The following is a 25,044-nucleotide window of genomic DNA, read 5'->3' on the forward strand; positions in this document are numbered from 1 at the left end:
TTTATACCCATGCAGTTATAAAGTAATTTACATAATTCAAATATAATACTTGATATATAATTAAATCTATGTACCTGTTTTTTGGTGGAGGAGGGGGCTATAAAGGCAGAAGGGCCTCAAAAGTCACAATGTCACCCCAGCTGCCCTTATAATTTTTAATCTAATTTTGACAGCAGAACTATCCTTTGAAACCTACAGTTTCAACAGAGGGTGCAGAGTCGTTTGAACATCCCCAGCACATGCTGTGTTTTAAAACAAACAAACAGAAAACAAGATAAGCTCCTAATTGCCCCTACTGATAGAGAAAAGTAATTGAGCCTGATTAATTCAGACTACAGTCTTCTTCCATTACAACGCAGTGTTTGTGACTTTGTTTTATTCTTACCTTCCTAATGATGAACTTGGGTTCCTCAAACATACCCCAGCCAGGCTGTTGGGGGAACGCAGCCTTCAGTATGTTGGGACAGCGAAATTGGAATTAATTTCTCATTGACACTTAACCAAGGTAGATAGCCTGAGAATATCAAGAATGGACATTTAATAAGTTGTTGGGAATGCATACATAATACCAAGAAAAACCTAGTGAGAATGGGTTAATAATTTTATCTTCCAAAAATATTCCTTGGGCCCGTGCTATACTTGGTATGGAAAACCGTGAGCAGAAGAGATAGAGAATATAGGAAGGGCACCAGGGGCTGTGAACTGGGGCTATGGCATGGCTGTCCCCCACTTCTGGGTGCAGAAGCTGCAGTGCAGGGGTTGATCTGGTGGGCGGCCTCCAGCCCTCAGCTCCAGCACACCCACTCCAATGAGCCTTTGAGGAGGTGAGATGGGGTCAGAGCCAAACTGTGGAGGAGGAAAACAAGCTTGAGACGATGAGCAGAGCAGGAGTTGGGCTGTCTGCCCTGAGAACAGAAGGCTGTGGAAACACCATGCAAGTTGTCACTGTCCGAGTCTGGAGCAGCGGCTCGCACCCCTGGCTGCATGTTATATTCACTTGCGGAGCTTTTAAACCACTGCCACGCAGGCTTCCCCTGCCCCCAGACCAATTACATCAGAATCTCAGGGGTGGGTGCCAGGCCTCAGTATTTGTTCAAGCTCCAGGTCACCCCATGTGCAGTCAAGCTGGAAACCAGCTGTTCCAGGGAGAAGCCTGGTGCCCACACTGTGGGTCTTGAGAAGCAGAAGGGGGTCTCCCCTGCTGCCTCTGTTAAGTGTGGACCCGCCTCGGGGACCCTCACATCAGCATCCTCAGAGTATCGCGTTGCCCAGAGAGCAGAGCAAGGCAACCTGTGGTGGGGAGGCTGGAAGCAGGGAGTGAAGCTCCATCCGAGTTAGTAGGGGAGCAGCAGGCTGGCAGCAAGTGCTTCATCTCTGCAGAAAACACACATTCACAACTGGATTAACTCCAGTAGACGCCACTTGGATCTCACTCTGTGTGCAGAGCCCCCATGTTGGAATTTCAGACATCTTGGCCCTGAAAGAATGGCAGTGTGTATCTCCACACACTCCAAAGTCATGGCCACTTTGTACCCCTTTGCTGGCCCACCGCCCCGCCCCCCACCCCCGTCACCCCAAACCTGCCGCCCCAGCACTGAGAGCAGTGCCAGGCTGGCTGCAGCTGCCCTCCACCTGCTTGCACCCCTGCCCTCTTGTCCTTCAGAAGCCTGTACCCTGGGGGCCTGAGAGACACCCTGGGGTTTGTTTCTGGAGCGTCCTGAGAAGGCGGCTGCCCAGAGATGGAAAGTGAAGATGTCTTTTAGGTCTGCACCCGTTCTTTTCTCCCTTTGGAGGATAATTCTTAGTTTATTAATTATATGCATTATATATGCACACATTCTTATTTAAGCATTTTAAACAATATAGAAATATACTATGTATGACGTGAAAGTCCTCTTTCATCTACCACCAGTTCTACTCAAGCCCCAAAAATCCTCAATGACTTTTTTCCATGCATTTTTATATACATGCACAAGTACATCAGTTGCGTTTTTGCCTCACAGAGATGGAACCACACAGTCTGTACACCTCTGCAACCTGCCTTTTTCTCTTAGCTTTGCCATCCCCAGTCCCAGACACCTCTGATTCCATGAGCGATCTGGCTGTGTGTGTGTGTGTTCATCTGTGTCAAGGGCTGAGAAGTACCTAGTCTAAGAGGGAAATCCATCTTTCCTGAGGTGAGGCTGAGTGATTTTCTCATCAAACAGATGGTGACCAGGTCCCTCTTCTGCACACCTCCCTCCCTGCTGAGCACTGAGGAGCATGAGGGAAAAGCCAAGGGCATCCACCCCAACCCAAGCAAGGACAGGGTGAGAGAAAGCGGACAGAAGTACAAGTTAACCTGCCAGACACCGACTCACAAGTGCAGGGGGGAGGTGGGAGCAGCTTGGGAGGATTTTGGGATGAGGAAAACAAGGTCAGGTTATGAAGGAGAGGAATGCGGTTTATGTGGTTTGACTGGAGAGAAAATGGTAACATCAGATGGGGAGGAGGCAGACAGGGAGGAGCCACCCAGATGCTGGAGTGAAGATTGTGAGGGCACCTGTCTCAGGACAGCTGCAGGCTGAATAAAATCAGAGTCTACCGAGTGCCTGTGCACTGGGATCACCTCAGGAGCTCGATCTGTGTCACTTCAGCCAAGTCTCACTCAACTGCGCTATAAATAGCTGTTCCCATTTTAGGGATGAGCTAAACAGAGCCTCAGAGAACTAAACTGCCCTGTCCAGGGTCTCACAGCTAGTAAGGTGTGGAACTGTAGTGCCAACCCTGACCTACGTTCTGGCCACTACACCCGGGCCTGGCTGCAGTCTCAGGACACACTCTGTGCTGTCCACATGTGGCTTGGCTGTATGTCCCCTGGCTCATTGCGGGTGGCAGGAGGACTGGCTGATAGGACTGGCTTTAGGCTGCCACTAAAGCTGGGGGAAGGAGAGCTGCAGCCAGCTTGCCTCCCTGGACCTTGAGACCTCTCAGTGTTTGCTGTGTGCCTCTTGATGGGAATTTTTTATACCTATTTTGATATAATTTCAAATTTACAGAAACATTGCAACAATAGTACAAGGAACTCTTGTATGCTCTTTATTTAGAGTCACCAGTTGTTTACATTTTGTTTCACTGTTTTGTCATTCTCTCTCTATATATATTCATTTATTTATTCATTTAGATAGAGATAGGTACCTACCATTTTAGGCCAAATTGGAGACATCATGCCCTTGACTTCTAATTATTCTGTTGTCCTAAGAACATAACTAAAATGCAACTATTGAAATCAAAATCAAAGAGTAAATTTGTCATTGAACCAATACTGTTGTCTAATTGATTCACAGTCTACATTTATTGTCAGTTGTTCCAATAATGTTCTTTATGGCTATCTTTTTCTCCTGTTGAATATTTAATAATAACACTCCTAAAATACTTCGTGTACTTCTCCAGCCCAGAGTGGGTCCTCTCCTCCCTTTGGAGATGGAACAGGAAAGAAGTTCACAGGCCCAGGGAAGAAACACCCCACAGTCTTCCGTCTAAGCTTGAGCAGGGCATGGGGAGACAGAGATACTCCTGTCAGACTCCGGGTGCCAACTTACTATGCTCAGTTCTGGGGCAACACTCAGGCACAAGACACAGCAAGAAAGCCAATGAGGTAGAAAGCAGGAGAGGAAGGTCTTGGTTCTCCCAGTAATTAAATATGTGGCCTTGGTCAAAGCCCTTCATTCCTCTGGACCTGGGCTTCCTTGCCAGTTAAATGGGGAGTTTCTCCAGCTGACCCCAGGCCTTTCCCGACTCTGACATCAGCATCAGCCCATTGGATGGAAAGCTTTTGAGTGACACAGTTCACTTAAGATTAAAAACTCTCCATCATATCATCTGAAGTGTGAAGGAGTCCAAAGCTACAGCAAGCATAGTTTAGGTCACACAGCAGCAAAGGTGTCCTGAGGGAAAGAGGTCTTAAGCATACAGGTTTAGGGGAGTCCCAGCTGGAGGGGGCCCAAATGGCCAGGGGAGTTCTTGGGAATTTTGTGTGAGGGGAGACAAGCATGCTGGCTGTGTGAAGGAGGCATTGATGGGGCTTAAGAAGTGGCCTTAGGAAATGCACATGAGGTGATGCCAGTTTGATACTAGACTCTAGGAATTCCTCCTAGCAGTCTGCATAAATTGATGGTCTTTCAGAAGAGACATAAATGGGCATCCATGTGGGGCTTTTACAACTTGAAGACATTAACCGGGTCCTGTTCATCTCCAAAACTTTAGTAGCTGGTCCCTCAGTAGGTTTATAATAAATATTTGATTTTTCAAACCAGTTCATAAGTTCCCATGCTCCAAGGGTCCCTGCCTCCACTGTGGTTCTGTCACTGGGGATGATGCCGATGGAACATCCCTTTGTAGTCCATGCCTGGCCTTGGTCTGAGCTTCATCTCTGACATCAGTCACTTTGGAACATCCCAGATTATGAGACTCTCAGATATCTTTGCCTAGACCTCCCATATGTGTCTGCCTCTAAAATGGAAAGTTGTGTCAATTTGAAAGCATCTCTGGATATTAAAAACTGTATCCAGTTTCCATGCAAGATTTCCCCAGGATCAAATCTTTTTTTTAAACATTCCGCTGCAGGTCATGGGGAATGTTCAATCCTGATGGGATTCAAAAGGTGGAAGAGAGGTTGGGATTTGGCATCAAGACTTGCCTGACAGTGAAAGATGTGGGGCCCTGGGGGAGAGACTGGGCTATTTCCATGAATGTTTCTGAAAGCTGGCACCAACTCCCAGTGACTACCAACCAAAGTGTGGGTCTGGGAGGAGGAATAGTGCCTACCTAGCACACTCCCACCCACAGGTATGTGACTCTATGACTTCCACCCACTACTCCTCCCAACTCCTTCCCCAACTCTCCCAGTGTCTCCCATAAGCCAGTGAAATGGCCAGAGTGGGGACCTGGAGGGTACCCAGCGAGCAATGCTGGCACCCCTGGCCCAGCACACCTCTTTCATAACCATCCTGATGCTCTGCGTCCTGGGGGTTTGGGAATGGATGTTTGCAGTAATCAGAGGAGCGCTGTTTCTTTGGAATCTTCTTGTGTGACAGTCCTTGCTTTGAGGAAGGTGAGCAAGAAATTTGCCCAGAGATGTTAATTCTGGGAAAATGACCAATATTCCTCCACATATCTGTAAGGATGTACTGGATGGGGCCAGTGTGTACAGTGGGGGAGTGGGTCAGGTCACCCAGGGCCAGTGTGGTAGGACTCAGCCTTCCGTCCTCAGGTGCCCCCACCTCCTCCCTGCTCCCATACAGCCTTATGGGGTGGGTGCTCGCTCCACGCTCAACCCAGCCCGAGTCCTTTTCAGGAGGCTTTGGCAGAAAGTTCATGCTGATTTTGGGAATTGTGAAGGATTTGATGTCTATTTTTAACTACCTACCTAAAAAGGGAAATGTCCCCAGAGAGGCAGACATCCAGGGACCTCCCTATACCCAAGGCTGGTAGGGCTAGTTCCCTAATTCTCCTTTGCTTTCCATAATCTCAGACCTTTTGACTCTGTGAGACCCACCTTCAGGCTCTGCACCTATCTTGCGAACGTTCGCTCTGGTCTCTCTGCCCTGCTGATTTTCCATGTTTGAGAGTGAGGCATTCAGGTGCTTTCAGACTGAGCATCTGGAAACTTCCGTGGGTTACTGACCTCCTTTCCCCCCCCCCCCCCAGGACGGTTAGGGCTTGGGTCGGCTGGAACAGATTAACTGGACAATTAGGAGGCTGGCCTCCCCACCCCTGCTCCAGGTTTCCCAGGAGCCTTCCAGATCCAATGTTTTGACTCATGTTTTTATTGGGCTATTTCACTTCCTCTAATATCAATCTTCTATCTAGAGTGGAAGGCTCAGCACCTGGCAGTTTTGATCCAAGATGCGACAGCAGAAACTGATCCTTTTAATAGAAAGTTATGTAAAAATTCAAGCCCCAGGGCTATATTTCTCAGCATCAGTGCCCAGGGCTGGGGAAGAATGTTCCTTGGGAATTCCCAGGTTAACAGAAATCCTTAAGGGTTTCACTCATTCCTTTATGGCCATTTATCAGGCATGTGCCAGGTACTATGCTACGGCACTGCAGATACAGAAGGTAGATCCTATCCCTGTCCCCAGAAGCTTGCCATAGTGTGTATGTTGGGGACAGGTTTCTGAAATAGCAGTGCCTGATGAATGCTGTGATGGAGCTACCTCAGAGGGCCATGAACCCAGCGGGGCATTAGTGGTACTTGAGCTGGGACCTGCCCAAAGAATGTGCAAGAGCCATCCAAGAGAAGAGGGCCCAGCATGTGCAAAGGAGCGAAGGCAAGAGCCTGGTGTTGCAGAAACTGAAAGACATTCCATGTAGATTACAGAGCAGTACTTCCCAAAGGAAGGTGCAGGGACCAGCAGCAGTAGCAGCACCAGCACCTGGAAGCCAAGAATCTGTGTTTTTATTAAGTTTTCCAGGCAATCATAATGTAGGCTAAATTTTGAGAACCACTAATATTGAGTGTCGAGGGTGTGATGAAAGTTGTCCCCTCTTGGGAAAGCCAGCAAGAAAGTTGGGGATGAAAGCCAGGGACAGAGCTCAAAGACCTCATAAGACGAGTTGAATTTGATCCTGAGTGGCAGTGGGCAGCCACTGAACAGATTCGGGCAGTGAAGTGACATCATATTTGCATTTGAGAAAGATCACTTTGGCCACAGTGTGACAGATGTGATGGGGGACAGGGGACCAGAAGCCTAGGAGGTGATGCAGTTGGGACTACAGTGCTGATGGTGGGAAGGTAGAAATTGGCAGACTGAGGAGGTGCTCAGTTGGTGTAGTCAACAGGCATTAGTCAGGGGATATGGGCAGGGAGGGGGCCTTGGGAGAAATGGGGACAAGGAGCAGGTGTGAGGAAAAGGTCTTGGATTTGGTTTTGCACATGGTGGGCTGGCAGTACGTGTTTGGCATCTCCCTGGGAGATGATGGTCAGGTAGTTGGATGTATTGGTACGGGCTCAGGAGAGAGGTGTGGCTTCAGGGGAAATGGAGGCAAGAGAATAGGGGATGGAAAGAGGAGCTCAAAGGGCAGCGGGGAGCACAGTACCCTGGGGCAGTGCTCTACCAGGAAGGATGTGTTGCCTGAGCTGACTGCCTAAAGGAGGTGGCTGAGCCCCTCCTCAGAGGGGCAGCCTGAGTAGGGCATGCTCTGCCCTCCCTGCCTGTCCCGTGGCCAGCAGCCACTATGGAGTTTGCAGAGGTGCTTGGGTTTTATTTTCCTTCTAGGATGTTCCTCTCTGACTGGCTAGTACGTAAAGTTTATGGTGTCAGAGAAGGGGATGAGAGACAAAGGGCTGACAGGAATAATCAGATAATAAGAGTGACTCCAGAGGAGAGGAAACTAGTTCGTGAGCCAAGGAGTACTGTGAGTTTGGGCATCTGGACAAGCAGAATGTCCCCTCTTCTGAGGACCTGGACTGGGGAGAAGAAGCACAGGTGCTACATGAGAGCTCTCAGGTTAGTGTAAGGCTGAACTGGCCAACAGGGTGGTGTACCACATAGCTGAAGGGGCCAAACTTGTCCCAAAGGACAGAGAAGTCCTCTGGGGATCTGTTTGTTTCAGAGAGGGGGATGGTGGGGGGAGGGGCTGATGTTAGAGCATGCACTTAGGCTGAGCATGGTGGCTCACTTACCATCACGCCTGTAATCCCAGCACTTTGGAAGGCCGAGGTGGGAGCTCACTTGAGCTCAGGAGTTTGAGACCAGCCTGGGCAACATAGTGACTCTCTACAAAAAATTAGCTGGGTGAGTGCTGAGATGGGAGGATCACTTTAGCCCAGCAGGTTGAGGCTACAGTGAGCTGTGATCATGCCACTGCACTCATCCTGGGCGACACAGCAAGGCCTTGTGTCAAAAAAAAAAAAAAAAGAGAAAGAAAAAAAAAACATGCACTGTATGCTATACTTTCTTTATAATGTAGCTTAATTCCACAACAAATTTTATTTATTCCATATCCTGGCTGGCAGGAGGCTTGGGTCCCATTTCCAGCTCCAGAACATCTGGTTTTATGAACCCAGCAAGTCACCAGACTTTTATGAGATGCCATCTCCTTTTTCATAAAATGGAGACATTATGATGCTCCCTGCTGTATTTGATTGGGATAAGAACCAAGTGAAACGCTCCCTCTGAGAAACCGGGTTTTACAATCAGGTGTTTTCTGCCTATAAGCCTAGTACACAATTAGTGGATTTCAGCAGATGGTCGTATAAAATATGTACAGAATAAGATATAAAACATTGTTAACACTTAAAATTGTTTTTACTGATAGGAACCAAGCCAGCTTCAAATGCTAACCAATTCAAATAATGGTAGCTCCAAATTTACAGAACAAACATAAAAATTTGGCCTTCAATCCTATTTAACTATGACACTGAAAGATTAGTTAGGGCTTCACTTCCAGTCAAATGGGTTTACCCAGAGCCACCAAGTATGGGGCAGGACTTTGGAGTCCCCTGATTTCATGTTGCGCTCCTAGCTCTTCACCCCAGGGACTGTCAACCTCCTTCCCACACCCTCTGGTGCCCACCCCACTGGTGATGCCCATCCACAGCTATATTAGTCTTCCAGGGCTGACTTAAAGCATGGCAGACTGGGTGGCTTAACCACAGAAATTGATTCTCACAGCTCTAGGCTAGAAGTCCAAGATCGAGGTTTCTGCTTGAAAATGGCAATCTTTCACCTGTGTCCTCACATGGTCTTTTCTCTGTGTGTGCGTTTGTCTGGTCTCTCTCGCTCTCCTCTCTCCTTCTCCCTTCCTCCATCTTTCTCTCTCGCTCCTTTCTCTCTCTCTCTTCTTCCTAATCTCTTCTTATAAGGACACCAGTCAAATTGGACTATGGCCCACCCTAATGGACTCATTTTAATTTAATTACCTCTTTTAAGGCCCTATTTCTAAATACGGTCACATTCTGAGGTACCAAGGGTTAGGGCTTCAACATGTGAATTTGAGGAGACACAATGCAGCCCATGACAACAGCCCTCCACGTAGCTGCTCTGAGCAGATGGCCTCCTCTCTCCAGAGATCAGATCTGGGCTCCAGTAGAAGCCCTCTCTTCTTCCCTGGAGGGCCTCTCTCTTCCCAACAGTCCTGGACGAAGAGGGGCAGGGCCTTTGTGGCTCAGCCAGTCACAGGCATCCCATATCGCATCTGGTCTCCCCCACCAAAGGATTTGGCTCCCCATGCTCTTCCCTCTAGCATCTTTGGGCTCTCCCTCTCCACTGTGCCCCAGCCATTACTTTCCACCTTGTCATCTTCTCTCTTTTCTCACCTCAGAAGAAACCTGAGCTTCATATTCCCTCTTGTTTCCTTGTTTCTCTTTGTCCTTTCACCTCCAGCATCGTTGACTATTTCATTCCCCACTGTTTACTCAAGAATCCCCTCTGGGGTGACTTTGGACCATGCTGTCCCATGGAACCTGGCCTCTCCAGCATCACCATCTCTCACTCCATGCTGGGCACACCTGGCGCTCTTCCCAGCATCTGTCCTCCTCTACCCTTGCTTGTTGCAACACTCCTGCTCTCAGGGTCCTTCCACAGCCCTCTCCCATGTCTCAGCTTCTTTACTGTGGACACACCTGGGATCGAACCCTGGCCTCCACTCATCTTTCATTGCACTCTCTTTCCCCAAGGAAATGGCCCATCTTCATGGTTTCCATTCTAATGGCTTCTTTAATTCTGGAATCTTTCACTTCCAGTCTCCACCAGCCTCCCTCTGGAATTCTGATCCTGGGCTTCTAACCTACAAACAGATTCAAACAGATTAGTCTGGTACTCCTAATTCTATATTCCTGCAGTATGACTTTCCACGTGTATCTATGCAAGAAATCTCAAAGTAATCTGTGTACCTCGCTCTTGTTTAGCCCCTTAAATTCTTTTAACTTTCCTCTGCCTCTCATTTGCATCTTCTTTTCTGCATGGATCTTGATCAGTGACTTCCAAGGTATGGCAATAGCCTCCTAATTGGATCTGTCCCCCAAGAGCTGGAAAGGCCTATCAGGGACCTCTAGCCCAGCCCGACTGCTGTTTGAGTGAGGACTCGCTGTTCACTCAGGACAAAGCCTCAGCTCAACTCTCTGTGATGAAAGAAATGTCCCACATCAACACAATGTGATAGCTACTAACCACATATGGTTATTGAGAACTTGAAATGTGACTAGTGCAACCAAGGAACCAAATTTTTTATTTTCTTTCTTTTTTTCTGAGATAAGGTCTCGCTTTTCACCCAGGCTGGATTGCAGTGGCAAAATCATAGCTACTGTAACCTCGAACTCTTGGGCTCAAGCAATCCCTCCCAACTAACTGAGACTACAGGCATGCACCACCACACCTGGCTGTTTTTATTGTTTTTTATAGAGACAGGGTCTTGCCATGTTGCCCAGGTTAGTCTCGAACTCCTGGCCTCAAGTGATCTTGCCACCTCGGCCTCCCAAAGCGCTGGGCTTACAGGCTGAACCACTATGCCTCACCTTAATTTTGTTTAATTTAGAGTGTCCACTATCCTCATACCCCTGCTGTCCAATATCAGCCCTGTGCTCTGCCAGCCTCCTCCAAACATCACCCTGATTCTCACCTCTGAGCTACTGTCTGTTCCTGACCTGTGGGTTCTCCCCTTTCTCCAGTTCAGACCTTCCCTAGCCTTCAGGTCCATCTTACATCCTATCTTTTAGCCTTCTAACTAACCATCTCCTCCACCAACAGTGTTCTTTTTCCATTCAAACAGCCACATCATGTTGACTGAATAACACATCTTTTTTATAACTTTCTTTGTAATTTATCTTGAAATAATTTGAGACTCACAGAAAACATTGTAAAAATAGCATGAAAAATTATTGTATATACCCTTCATCTAGATTCCTCAAAGGTTAACATTTTACTATGTTTGCTTTTTATTTTTTTGAGATGGAGTCTCGCTCTGTCACCCAGGCTGGAGTGCGGTAGCATGATCTCAGCTCATTGCAGCCTCTGCCTCCCGAGTTCAAGCAATTCTCCTGCCTCAGCCTTCTGAGTGGCTGGGATTACAGGCATATGCCACCACACCTGGCTAATTTTTGTATTTTTAGTAGAGATGGGGTTTTGTCATGTTGGTCAGGCTGGTCTCAAACTTCTGACTTCAGGTGATCCACCCGCCTCAGCCTCCCAAAGTGCTGAGATTACAGGTGTGAGCCAACACACCTGGCCTTGTTTTTTCATGTATTCTTTCTCTCCCTCTCTTTTTCCATTTCTCTCTTCCTTCTACTTCTCCACACATATATACAAGTATATATACACACATATATATACATATATACACATATATATACGTATATACTATGAACAGTTTGAAAGTAATTTGCACATAGAATACCCTCTGCACCTAAATACTTAAGTGTGTATTTCCTAAAAACAAGAACAATCTCTTATAAAGCCACAGTTTGATGATCAAAACATTAAATTAACACTAATCCAATACTATCATCTAATTTATTGACCTTATTCAGATGTTGCCAGTTATCCTATAAATGTCCTTTATGGCAAAAGAAAAAGAAAAAAAAGCCTTTCCTCTTTCCTGTGGACCACATACCTTGACATTTAAGACCCTGAGGCCTGATTTCTTATATTGTTTGGTTTCCTCCTCAGTACCCAGGTTAGTTGTGTATCCTGATTGGCATTTGCCTGGCACACAGTAGGCCCTGAGTAACTTTTTGGAGATGGACGGATGGATCAATATGACAACGAGCCAGAGTGAACTTGGTGGAAGCTCTCACCCTGGGCTTAACCACACAGCCGGCAGCCATCCGCTCTGTGATCTCAGTGTGCTCCTGTCAGGGACTGCTGCCTCACGCAGTCCTCCTGGGGCATTCAGTGGGCAGCAGCACCCGTCCCCTTGTGGAAATGCATAACAAGTTCCACCAGTTACCAACTTGTCTGTGGTCACAGGACAACCCATATCCAAGCCAATGACACCACTTCCCCTTCATCTGCAGAGGTGAAGCTATCTGGATGAATAGTTGTTAATATTAGCCCACTCATTCATTCAACAAATCATTACTGAGTGCCTACTGCATGCCAGGCACATTGGTACACAGCAGTGAACCAAAAAACTCCCTGCCCTCAGAAAGCTCACAGTTTAGGGGGAGGAGAAGGGCAGACAGTAAATAAATAAGTGAAGATATAGTTTTTCACATGGTGATAAGTGCCGTGGGGTGGGGGGTGGGGGACCTAAAGCAAGATGAGAAGGATGAGGGCTCCTGGGGGCAGGGCTGCCGTTTGTAGGGGGTGGTTAGGGAAGATCTCACTGGTGGCTTTTCCTCATTTTTTATGTTAAGGTATAATTTCCCTGCAGTGAACTTCACCCTCTTTAGTGGACAGTTCCGTGAGTCTTGATAAATTAATATAATCATGTGACTCTCAGCATGGTCAAGATCTGGTTCTGTCACCACAAAACATTTCCCTGTGCCCCTTTGCAGCCCACCCCTCCCCCACCCCACCTCTGGCAACCATTCATTAATCTGTTCTCCATTCCTATAATTCTGCCTTTTCTAGAATGTCATATAAATGGAATCATACAGTATGTGACCTTTTGAGTTTGGCTTCTCTGAGCAGAAGAAAAAGATAAATCATTGAGATTCGTCCATGTTCTGTGTATCAGTAGTTTGTTCCTTTTCATTGGTGGCACCAATGTACCACAGTTCATCCATTTGGATACCTTCTAGTTTTTGGCAATTATGAATAAGGCCCCTGCAAATATTCGCGTCCAGGTATTTGTGTGCCTGTAGGTTTTCATTTCATTTGGATAGATAGGTTAGATGGCTTTTGAGCAAAGACATGGAAGAAATATGAAACAAGCCGTGACGACAGCTCAAGATGTTCTTGCACATGCGCTATACTGTGATTTAGCCAAGTGAATAGGTTTGTGCTGCATAACTTTTCTGTTTGAGTCATTTTTCTCATTTGAGTTATTTGGAGGAAGTAGGAGTAAGAAGGGAGGAGACCGTTTATTCATTCATCCATTCATCCATCCAACAAACATTTTAAAAAATGAAAGCCACCAGTCCACAGTCTGTGACCCAAAGGAAGCTTGAGACCCTTGGATCCACACCAAAGGCTAATTTTAGTTGGTTTATCTGACATGACATAATTTCCTTTCTGAGTTTCCTGAAAGTTAGGGTGAGAGAGTGGTTAATGAGTGTGGCATTATCATCTTCGAAAAGGGCTCTGGGAGCATAAGCATTTTGGGGAGTTTTTAAACCTCATTGGAGGCTTCAGGGACCCTTTCATAGGTCCCTGAGAACTGATATTCTTTTTTGTCCGTGAGGTTGGCTGTATGAAAGAGCAAGGTGATCTCTCAAAAGACATATTCATTTACTTTATTTATTTATTTATTTATTTATTTATTTATTTATTTATTTTGAGACAGAGTCTCACTCTGTCACCCAGGCCGGAGTGCAGTGGTGCAATCTCTGCTCAGAAGAGCCTCTGCCTCCCAGGTTCAAGTGATTCTTCTGCCTCAGCTTCCTGGGTAGCTGAGATTACAGGTGCACACAACCACGCCCAGCTAATTTTTTTGTATTTTTAGTAGAGATGGGGTTTCACCACACTGGCCAAGCTGGTCTCAAACTCCTGACCTCAAGTGATCTACCCGCCTCGACCTCCCAAAGTGCTGAGCCACTGTGCTCAGCCTGAAAAGACATGTTCAAATAAGAGTCCTCCCTGGATGAGGGGTCAGTGTACAAGACTGCATCTTCCTAGGATCAGGAGCTTTGTGAAGAAACAGAACTACAGGAAATAACTTATGGACTTCTTTGTTCCAGGTGATGCAACTGTGAAAAAGAAACCTGCCCCCAAGACACCTCCGAAGGCAGGTAATTGGTCACGGCACTATCTGGGGGCAAAGAAGTCATCTGCCATGGGGGTTTTGCCTTTACCTTGCTAGACTGACACCTGGGTATGTGATCCCAGGAGACACCCCACTGCAACCCCACCCCCACCCTCAGTTCCACCTGTGCATTTTTCAGGCTGTTTGCTCGTGGAGAGCCTCTGCACAGCCTGGCTCCTGGTCCCATTCCACAGCTTTGTCTTTCCTTCTGCTTCCCATGTTGAAGGCATCACACAGGACTAGCAACTCTGCTGCCTGCCCCTTCTTTGAATTCTGCCCTGCCATCCATCCCCTGCTCTTCCCTTGTGCACATGACCCCTTCGGGGCTATTTTGTGCCTGGCTCTGTGTGTCCTTGTTCTATGGAGCCCTTGTCTGTTTTCCACTGGATGACACTTGAGGACTTGAATCAAGCCTGCCAGCCAGGGTGACCTGGAGGTTAGAAGGCAAGGTGCTGCTTAATTCATAGGTGAGTTAGGACCTCAATTCAAAAAATTAGGGTAAGACACAAATTCCAGTACAACCAATAAATGGAGAATCATACCATGTAAGTCGTGTGGGTCACTTCTGAGGGAATCAGAATGAAGAGGGGAGCAAACCTAGCAGGTCCATGAACTTGGATGTCCTGCAGCAGGATCACTGCCCCTCAGTCTTACCCTGAAGGTTCTGGAAGCCAAGAGAGAAGCCAACAGACCACTGTGGACAATGGCATCAAATGTGATCAGAATGCCTGAGACCCTTCCGCCTCACTTACTTTCTCCCTGTCCTCCCTCAGCAATGCCCCCTCAGATCATCCAGTTCCCTGAGGACCAGAAGGTACGCGCCGGAGAGTCAGTGGAGCTGTTTGGTAAAGTGACAGGCACCCAGCCCATCACCTGTACCTGGATGAAGTTCCGAAAGCAGGTCAGTGACGGGATGGGGTGGACATTGAGGGTGCTGGGAACAACCCGCACAGCCTTTGGACCGAAAGGGATGAGAAATGCCATGCTGGAAATGGCCTTACTCTTCATAGCTTTAGAAATAGGAGAGGCCGCTCCCCTACCATCGCTCACCTGCCAAACCTGAGTTCTTGCTAACCTTTGCTTCTGAATCTACCAATAATTCCTGCCTTTGTAGGCAATTTGTGTAATAGAGAAAAGTGTGAGGGGAAAAGTAGAAACCATCCATGGCCCTCATCTGATTTGATAGCGCAGTCTAGAATCCTATTCAGAGTCAGGAGAGTCGAGCCAGTGACCCAAGATGACCCTTAGACTCCATGAGCTTGCTGTGATTCTGTGTCAGCCCGCTGATTCCTGTCTGTCATAACTGCTTAAACTTGTCACATGCTGAAGGGATAAAAGCAAATGTGAGTATTTGGATAGAAGAATTGTAAGATAAATGGAATCGTGTCTGACTGACCCGGAAATCTAGCTACAATTTATCATAATGGTTCCTATGGAAAAACGTTTGAATTTTTGGACAACCAGCTTTGAAAGGACTTGGGGAGCCCAGCAGCTCCACCAATCCTACGGTGGTAGTGCGTGTCTGTTCGCATGATCAGCAGAGACCCTGGAATGGTGGGTTGGCACAGAAGCGGGAAGTTGTGAAGACTTATTCTGAGCCCTCTGTTGCTCTGTTTTAAAACCACTCAAATTCTCCTAGGCCCAGAGATGAACACTTAGTACTAACAGGGAGGAAAGTAAGGCTGGTCTCAAAAGATGGAAATAAGAAGCTCGCCTTTGCAGAGCATGAATCCCAGAGTATGTTTGCCCTGAGCGACATCTGGACTACTGTTGTCTGAAATAAGATGGAATCTCATCACTTTTCAGAGACGGTTAGCCAAGTCCCAGCTCTGTCCCTCAGAACTTTCTGCCATGAAGAAAGTATTATCTCTGTGCTATCCAATATGGCAGCCACCAGCCATATATATGTGGCTCTTGAGCACTTGAAATGTGGCCAGGGCAACTGAGGAACTGAATATTTAATTTTAATTAGTTAACAATTGTTATAGCAGCTTTGTTAAGATATAATTCATATACCATAAAATTCACCCTTTTAAAGTGTACAATTCAGTGGTTTTCAGTAGATTCACAAGGTCGTGCAAGCATCGCCATTATCTAATTCTAGAATACTTTCATCATCCCAGTAAGAAACCCCAGACCCATTAGCAGACATTCCTCCCCTTTCCCCAGGCCCTGACAGCCACTATATCTACTCTCAGTATTTAAGAATTTGCATACTCTGGACGTTTCATATCAATGGAATCATATAGTATGTCATCCTCTCATGTAGCTTTCTCTTTTTTTTTTTTTACTTAACATACTCTTTTCAGGGCTCATTCATGTTGTAGCATGAATCAGTACTTCATTCCTTTCAATGAATTAATAATAAATATTCCATTGTCAGGACAGACCATATTTTATTTGTTCATTAGTTGATGGACATCTGGGTTGTTTCCACTTAACTAGTTAAAATTTAAATAGCCACATGTGACTAGTGGCTACAGCATTGGACAGCACAGAAGAGGTTAGAACCCGCTGGAGTGGACCTTGTGAATGACTGCTGAGATGAGTTCTCCTATCATCCCATTCCAGAGAGGTAGAGGGAGACCAGGATACTTCTGGGAGCAGTGAGTGCTCAGCTCGTTCATCCATCCTGCCCCTGCTCCGCACCCTCTTTGCCCACCACAGACCTGGCACCCTCAGGGAAGCTGGGCTCTGGATGCAGGAGAGAAGGGGCCTCAGGGGGAAGCGCAGAGTCCAGACTAGACCGAGCCCCCCACAGCTTGTCCAACTGCATCCTTCAGGAAGTAGGGAATGGGGAGGAGCCCCCTTCCTTTCCTAGCCCAAGGGCCCAAGGCTCGAGCACCTGCTCCATCCTCCACCCTTAGATCCAGGAGAGCGAGCACATGAAGGTGGAGAACAGCGAGAATGGCAGCAAGCTCACCATCCTGGCCGCGCGCCAGGAGCACTGCGGCTGCTACACACTGCTGGTGGAGAACAAGCTGGGCAGCAGGCAGGCCCAGGTCAACCTCACTGTCGTGGGTGAGTCTGGTGGCTGGGTGGCATGGAGCTTGGGGCAAGGGGAAGGCAGGGAGCCCCCAGGCAAGATACGTGGGCCTCAGGACTTTGTCACCTGTTCTCTCTCACCACTCCTGTGCCTGATTTATGAGGCACCACAGAAAGAAGATCATGGCAACCTACAGACTCCCTCCTAGAGCCTGCTGACCTCCAGGCTCAGCAGAGAGGCCAAGGCTAGGCAGAAATCCTTTTCCCTGTCTCTATTAACACCTCTCTGTGATAGCTGTTCCTGGAGTTCCCCGCCCTCAGACCTTGACATCTAGCTTCTTTGAGAAATGCGAGACATGAGGCATAAACTTGATCACCTTCTTGGCCCCCACACCACAGGTGTCTCTATCTGTCCCCATCCTGACTCCACCCTCTAGGCTCTGGGGATGGCCCACCTTGGGCCCACCAAAGGCTGCTCCCTTCTCCTGTGCTCTAGACCCCAGGCCCTTGGGGACTCCACCATCCCTACTTCTCTCTTCAACCTCTTCCTCTTTCCTGGCTCCTCCCAGCAGCCCGTAAGTGTCGCCATCTTAGCCAGATGCACAGGCATGAATATCTCCTGTAATGTTCTCTCTCACTCTCGCCACCCTACGTTCTCTCTCTGACAAGGGTGAGTCTCTACTGCATATCTGCTTCTTCACCTCCCAGCACCCTCCAGCTTCCTGTGGTCTCACCCCACACCCCATTAGTCTGCAGGGACTGTTCTGAGGTCACCATGACCCCCCAACCCTGACTCCACTTGCTTTTCCTTATCACCTCCTTCATCCCACAATTGAGTGGGGTCTATCTCCAGACTGATTCTCAAGTTCACTTTTCCTCTCCTTCCTTACCACTGTCTTCGTACCCTGGTCAGCTTTGTCCTGGAGCATCAAGAGAGTTTTCTACCCAGTCTCCCACAGTTGTCATGTTCTGCTACAGTTGTTCCCCCTGTGGCAGGTGCTTGGGACGGCGGAATAATGAGCAGGCAGAGGAGCAGACAGATAGAGAGTAGACTTTATGCCTCATGCATTGTGGGCCTTCATATGTTGTGCGTGTGAAAGCCTTTGACCTGGTATTTATTGATATGTGCACGAGACCCGAGCGGGTTTTCCATTTGTCCTTGGCTTTCAACCTTACAGGGTATATTTGTGAAAATTAGAAAAAGGGGTCTTGCTGGGCAGAGTGAAAAGGGTACAACACCCCCAGCCTCACCCCAGAGCTCATGACCTGGCCTTGGGGAGGACAGGTTGGCCCAGATGCCCCCACTAGGTCCCTTTTATGCAGTGTGCAAAACTCTCAGCTGTGTGTGCTGATCCCAACCTTAACTTCCTGCAAACTAGCCTTTCCTATGTGTTCCTGGTGCACACACACGTGGGCACACAGAACAAAAGGATCTGTTGGTAACGGGGCTTGTGTGGCTACGGTGGTTAGAAGTCTTCCCCTGGAATCTCTCTTATGGAGGTATCTAGACATGAAGTTAGAAGTTGGAGACGTTGACTCTTCAGGTCTCTTATAGCTCTGACATTCTATGATTTCCCAATTCTGTTCTCTGACATTCTGATTCCTCGACTCTGTTCTCTGACATTCTATGGTTCCTCACCTCTGTTTTCTGGTGGCGTGTGATTCCTTGGCTTTGTTCTCTGACATTCTGTGATTCCCTGACTTAGTTCTCAAGCAGTTTTTCTCCCCATCTTCATTTCGTACCCTCACCTTAGGACTAGGATGGACAGGGCTGATGTTTCCCAGCCTTACGCAGGAGAAACTGAGGACTAATCTGAACAAAGTAACATAGTGCGTCAGGGGTTAAGTGGGAACTAGCTCTAAACTTTCAAACACTTGTCCTCCAGTGCCACTCATGGGAGTGTGAAGTAGGTACAGAATGTCCCAAAAGGGAAAGGAACACTCTGGCTATAAAATTCATCTTGAGAGGGACATGCAAGCCTTTTGGGGAGCTGTCCACATGCCATGGAGTTGTTGATGTCTGTACCTCCGTTTTTCTCATGCTGAGCCTTAGGAAGCCCTGCAGCACTTCCCTCCAGCCCCTAAGAAGCTGGGGAAGAAGAAGTCCTGTCCAACCAGGTGAATAAGGAAGATATAAGGATAAAGGTCAAAGTAATACAGAGCTGGGAAGACAAATGAGGTGGCCAGTGAGCTGCGCCCATGCCAGCTACCAGAACAGACCACAGGTTCCACGCCCTGGCCCAACTCCCCAGACAGGAAGTACTGTGAAGCCCCCTGGAAGATTGTCTCGGGGGACCCGAGAGAGGGAATTCACACAGGACTGAGCATCCACTCCCCACCCCCAGTTGTCCATATTCCTCTTTACCTTCTCTCTTGCTCTGTTTCTCTCCCTGGCCTTGTTTCTTTACCCTGTGTTCTGTTTCAGCCATTTCTCAGTGTCTGTCATCCTGTCCCGTGTCCCCTCTCTTCCCTTTGTCTTCCTTCCTCTGACCCCCATTCTTTTGTTTCTTTCGGTTAGAAGTTTCAGATTGGGGAAGACTGGTGTACAAAGGGGTCAGGGAATGGGTTTTTCATCTCTAAAGGAGAACAACCCTTTTCTCACTCTGTCTCTTTTTGGTGACTCCAGGTGCTTATTTGAATAATTTCCTCCCAAGCAGTCAGGAACCTGTGGAGGCTTGGTGCTAGTGATCCAGTTTGCGGGTACATTTAGATCTGTTCTGAAGCACTGATTTGGCCCTATACTCCTGTCCTATCAGCAAGCATCAGTTCAGACTTTTCTTTGATGTTCTCTCTTATCTGCTCCTCCTTAAGCAACTTTGGGGTCAGCTTCTTTGAACTGCTTTTCTGTACTCAGCCGTCCCTCCCCCAGCCCCCACGATGCCCAGCTCCTGCGCGGTGCCACGCACTCCCCTCCTCCGATCACCACTGCGCGGGCTGCAGTTCTGGCCTTTTATGGTTTAGTTTCTTATTCTCTGCGGCCAGTGCTGACAGGGCCATTGGCGTGGCTGTCCGCCAGCTGGCAGGAGCAGCATGTTAAGTGCCGTCCTGGGAGGGGAATGGAATGGAGGAGAACCGAGGCTTTCTGTCTGCCTCCCCCTCAAAGAGCTAAGAATAGAATTGCTCAATAAAATAGGACTCACATTGATGGACACAGTAAAGCCACATTCATTCAGAGCCCATGCACTTAGAATTAGTTCAAAGTAAACCTAGATGAAGCTCAGATTTACCTGTGCATCTCCAGGGGCATCTCTGTGTTCTCTGATCAGGGTTTATTAAGCAGATGTAAAACGTACATGAGGTAAAACAGGAATCACTTGGCCTGCTCCAGACAGTCTTCATGCCTTTACAGACCAGCTAAATAAGGCCAGTTTAATACAATTCCTCCTTGTTAGCAGCAAACTTCTCTTATTGTATATTCTTTAAAGGAACACTTTCTTTTCAGATCATCTCTGACTCCCATTTTTCAAACGATAAAAAAACTAGCCTTTCCCTCTGTTAGCTTAAATGAGTGATGTTTAGCTATTTCGGAGACTTATTATTGTTATATTTTAAAAGGCAGCCCAGGAATTTGCGATGCTCAGAGCCTCTTCCTGTGCATGCGCCCCTGGTCTTGGCCTGCAGGGAGTGAGGGAGGGGGCGGTGAGCAGCACACCCAGATGGATTCCTTAAGGTCACTCACCCAGCGCGAGAAAAGCAGGTCTCTTTTCACATCTTTAAAGGAGAAAAACAAAGTAGAGAGAACCCCAAATACCCAATAATCCCCAAATGCTGAGTTTGGAACTTGCATGATTTCCCATCTTAATGCTCAGCTCAGGCTTAAGCGAGATGCCTTCTTGAGCTCATTCTGCCTGATAGCCTGGAAGGTCCTGAGCCCTGGAGTGAGGGTCCGGAGGCTTTTTGGAATCTCCTTTTGGCTCTGCCACTGACTACTGGGTTTTCTTGGTAAGAAAAATGCCTTAGCTGCTGAGGACCCATTTCTCAAGGGCTAGGATTATCCAGGTAGATGAACCTTGGGGGTCCTTCCAGCAGCTGCTGAAGTCCCAGGGAAGGGACATCCAGGTGGGGCTAGGCACAGCCACTGGTCATCTTCAAATAAGCGAGTACCAAGAGACCTCGAGGGCAGTTACTCTAGTGGGAAGCTGTAGGACGGGATCCTCCGTTTTCCTGGGAATTAGAACATTTGCTGAGGAGAAAATCCTGGAGCTGGTGCCATTGGAGACTCTTGTCTTAGACTCAGCTGAGTTTCCTAGTCTGTTAATCAAGCCTCCAGGGAGCCCTGGGAGAATTCAGAGGAAATGTGGAGTCTCCCTCGCCCAGAGATGCCCAGGGTCTCCCTCCCAGTCTGAGTGTGTCGCTGTGGAGGACAGGCTCACAGGAGCACCCTGTTCTAAGGACATCTGTTCTTTTCTGAGGGTTTTCATCCCTCACTAGTTCAGCCACTGCATGGGGCTCATAGCTTAGAAAGAACAGAAAGCATTAAGTGCAGCCCACAGCCCTAAAGGCAGGTGGAGGGGTGGGAGGCCTCCAATCTCGTAGGACTTCTGACTTGGGTCTTTTTTGAACTCCTTAATTTGGTAGCAAATTTCTTAAAAGTGTTGGAGTTTCACTTGGAATTAAAGTCCCTCTACCCGAATTTTGCATCTTCTCTTGTGTGACAAGTCTTATATATCACATGTGTTATGTATAGGTTCTCATTTTCAGCCAAGAGACATCTGTTAACAGGGTAGGGTACAAATCTGTAACAGGGTAGGGTACTCTTCTGCAACACCCATTTCTCAGTTTTCTTTTCTTGACCAAAGCAAAAGGAAGATCAGTTGGCAGAGTGCATTCATTTATAAACCCACACGACTCCAGCCGTGGCCAATCACATGGTTTCCAAGCAGCCTTCTCTGGGAGGAGTAGTGGGTCTGTCTTCCATCCCTCTTTAGGCTTTTTACTTCCTTAGCTGGGTCTTGAGAGGACTTGAACCACTTGTCTTTAAGAGAGTTTAGAGTAATAAACATCTTAGCCAAAACCAGAAATGTTTCAAAAAAGGCCAATATATCTCTCAGAACAAACAGTTTTTCTAAGAGAACATATTAAACAGCCAGCGAAAGTGGTTCACTTTCACAGGAGGCCTCTGGCATGACTGGCAGCACTGGGAAGTGGCTCTGTCACAATCCCAGAATCATTCCCAGGGCTTTGGTTACTGGGGATAGACAGTTTCTAGGCAGCACATTCTGAGCTGGAATGTGGATCAGCAGGGCTGGGAGAGGGGACAAGAATGAATATGAGTATGAGTATATATGTATATACATGTATACACATGCAGATTTTTCTTCTCCATATACACAGGGTCATTTGCAGAAATTGCCTTTGGCCTTCCTGCCTTGCTGGGGGTGGGAGAGTAGCGGTCAAGTACTTTATGTTTGCTGACTTGACGCTTGCAAAAACCCTAAGAGGTAGGAACATATTGGCACCATTCTCTGAATGACAAAGTCAGACAAACAAACCAGTTTCAAATTTGCTGGGACTGACATAGCTTAAAAGCATGGTTTCAGTTGCTAGTTTGTGAGGCTTCATGAACTCAAAAAGCATTGGGGGAGATGAAGGGTTAATGAACACAGATATCTGTAGCTAACCAACCATCTGCAAAAACTAAATCTGAAAAATAGGAGAGTTTTGCTCAGATAAGCAACTAATAAAATCAGCAAAACTCAAGAGCCTCATTAAAGTATTGGCTACCATGATTTGACTTGAAGTTGGCAGCACTGCTAGTTCTGAGGCCAGGTCATCTGAATGAGAAGGCAGCCAGCCAAAAGGGCCACTTCTTATTTGTATCCTCAGCTCATTTTCTGTCCATTAGTCAGGGATGGCTGTGATTTGCTATTGTGGTTTGCTTTTGAAATTATTTATATCTCAACAGCCCTCTGAGAATAAAAGAGGTAGGGTAGGAGTAATTTTTAAGTATATAAAGTTAGAAATAAACTCCTACAATAATCTTGACAGTAATGACTAGTCAAGCCAGCCACTCTTCTAAGAATTTCTCACAACCACCTGTGATGCAAGTGCTGTTATTCACATTTTACAGATGGGGAAACTGAGGCACAGGGCAATTAACAGCTACTGTGTGGGGACAGATCCGTGTTCAAACCTGAATCTGTCTGACTTCAGAACAGAAACATTGTGCTATACGGCCCCTTGCTGGGGCAGGCATTTCTCAAGACCCAGAGAAAGTGGAGGCAGACCCCTAGTTATGTCACAGGTCATTGGCCAAGGGCCTGAAGGACAGACACACACACTCAAGCTGAACTGTCTCTCTCTCAAAACATGTTTTCGGTGGGAAATAGTCCACGCCTTCTTGGCAGTTTCCTAGATCTGTTTACTCTGACAAATATGTTTATGACTTGAGCAAAGTACAGGAAATCATGACTTGCATGTAGACTGGAAAACTAGCAATAAAAAGGAGGGGCACCTTTTTTGGAGCAAATAGTTATACATGGGGCTTTCGGTACAGGTGGATTTGTACGTAGCTCTAACTGTGATATGCGGATGAGGGAAAGAGACGCAGGACCAGGGACTTCAGAGTGAGTTCTCTAGGCTGCCTTTCCCCAGTGACACAGGTAATTCAAAAACTTCCTTTGCCTGCAGTTCTGGAAAGTGTGGGTGATGTTGTGCTTCTCTATCCCCAGATAAGCCAGACCCCCCAGCTGGCACACCTTGTGCCTCTGACATTCGGAGCTCCTCACTGACCCTGTCCTGGTACGGCTCCTCGTACGATGGGGGCAGTGCCGTGCAGTCCTACAGCATCGAGATCTGGGACTCAGCCAACAAGACGTGGAAGGAACTAGCCACATGCCGCAGCACCTCTTTCAACGTTCAGGACCTGCTGCCTGACCATGAGTATAAGTTCCGTGTACGTGCAATCAACGTGTATGGAACCAGTGAGCCAAGCCAGGAGTCTGAACTCACAACGGTAGGAGAGAAACCTGAAGGTAGGCTGCCTTCACTTCATCAGTGGCTTGAAATAAATATGTGTGACTGACCTTGTGTATGTAAAGACTGTACTGAAAGGGGTGAAGAGGAACTGAGGAAACATTAATGATGACTGGCAGGGTCTTTTGGGGTCTTGGTTTCCAAGACAGTGATGTTGAGCCATTCTTCAAAAGTATTAATACTTTGGACATTTCAAAAAACATTGAACCAGCAGTTGTGGCATGCTGCCACCAGCGGGCGATGGTGTGTAACTCAGCGGCACACCAGGAGTTCAAGTAGGCCTCACGTTCCTCTTCCACCTTCCACCCCTTCTCTCCTCCTCTTGTATCCATAGTTGAGTGTCTACTTGGTGTCGGATTCTTAGGACACAAAGATAAGACATGGAGCTTAAGATCTAGGGGAACAGAGGTGTGTATGGCTAACTATAATGAGAAGGGATGCATGGTATTATAGCTGGGTAAACAAAGAGCCAAGGGGACATAGCAGAATGCATGGAGCATTTTTCCCTGGAGACCAAGGAAGGCTTTCTGGAGAAGGTAACACTTAATCTAAGTCTTGGAAAGTGGGATAGGATTCTAAAAGGCACAAAATATAAGGAAAGGCACTCTACAAGAGGAAACAGCATGAGCAAAGGTTACAAAGCAATGGCAGTGTGTGGCATTTTCAGATGCTCGTGTGTGGCCAAGGCATATGTTGTGTGAGATAGAACAGGAGGAAGTAAGGCTAAAAGGGCATTTTAGGTGAAGTTGTGAAGTTCATCAAAAATTCTCAGGCAGGGGATCAGGAAGATTAGATCTGGTTTTTGGAGAACTAGGGAAAGAGCAGGGCTTTGCTGTTCACAGTGCAGTTGTGGACCAGCAGTCTTAGCATCCTGGAAGCTTCTTAGCAAGCAGATCCCCCAGGCCCTTCTGGGCCTTGAATGAAAATGATCCACTCCTTAGGGGATTCAGAGGCACACGAACGTTTGAGAAGCACTGGAGTGGCGGGTGGGTCAGAGGAGATGAGACTGCAGTCAGCCATACCAGATGGGCCTCTGGGATGACAGTCCAGGAGAGGGATGAAAAGGGCATGAACTTCAAGCCTCGGGAGGTAGAATTGACCATACTTGAGGACTTTTTGCGTAGAGAGTTGAGGAAGAGAACTGAAAGATTCTAAGATGACTTACAGTTCCTGGCTGGGGTAACTGAACACAAATTC

At 47.4% G+C, this 25,044-nt stretch overlaps 1 protein-coding gene across 8 annotated transcripts in view; it reads left to right on the forward strand.

Annotated features, from left to right (window-relative positions):
• The window catches only part of LOC105470265 (myosin light chain kinase), a 272,694-nt gene that overhangs the window by 205,612 nt on the left and 42,038 nt on the right, over positions 1 to 25,044 (forward strand). For all 8 annotated transcript variants that reach the window (XM_071092340.1, XM_011722063.2, XM_011722065.3 and 5 more), the window contains 4 exons: positions 13,823 to 13,873; positions 14,661 to 14,788; positions 16,755 to 16,908; positions 23,544 to 23,846. In XM_071092340.1, the coding sequence (XP_070948441.1) occupies positions 13,823 to 13,873; positions 14,661 to 14,788; positions 16,755 to 16,908; positions 23,544 to 23,846 (636 nt within the window). The remainder of the gene's footprint in view (positions 1 to 13,822; positions 13,874 to 14,660; positions 14,789 to 16,754; positions 16,909 to 23,543; positions 23,847 to 25,044) is intronic.

Source organism: Macaca nemestrina, chromosome 2 (assembly GCF_043159975.1).
Source record: "Macaca nemestrina isolate mMacNem1 chromosome 2, mMacNem.hap1, whole genome shotgun sequence".
Classification (NCBI taxonomy): domain Eukaryota; kingdom Metazoa; phylum Chordata; class Mammalia; order Primates; family Cercopithecidae; genus Macaca; species Macaca nemestrina.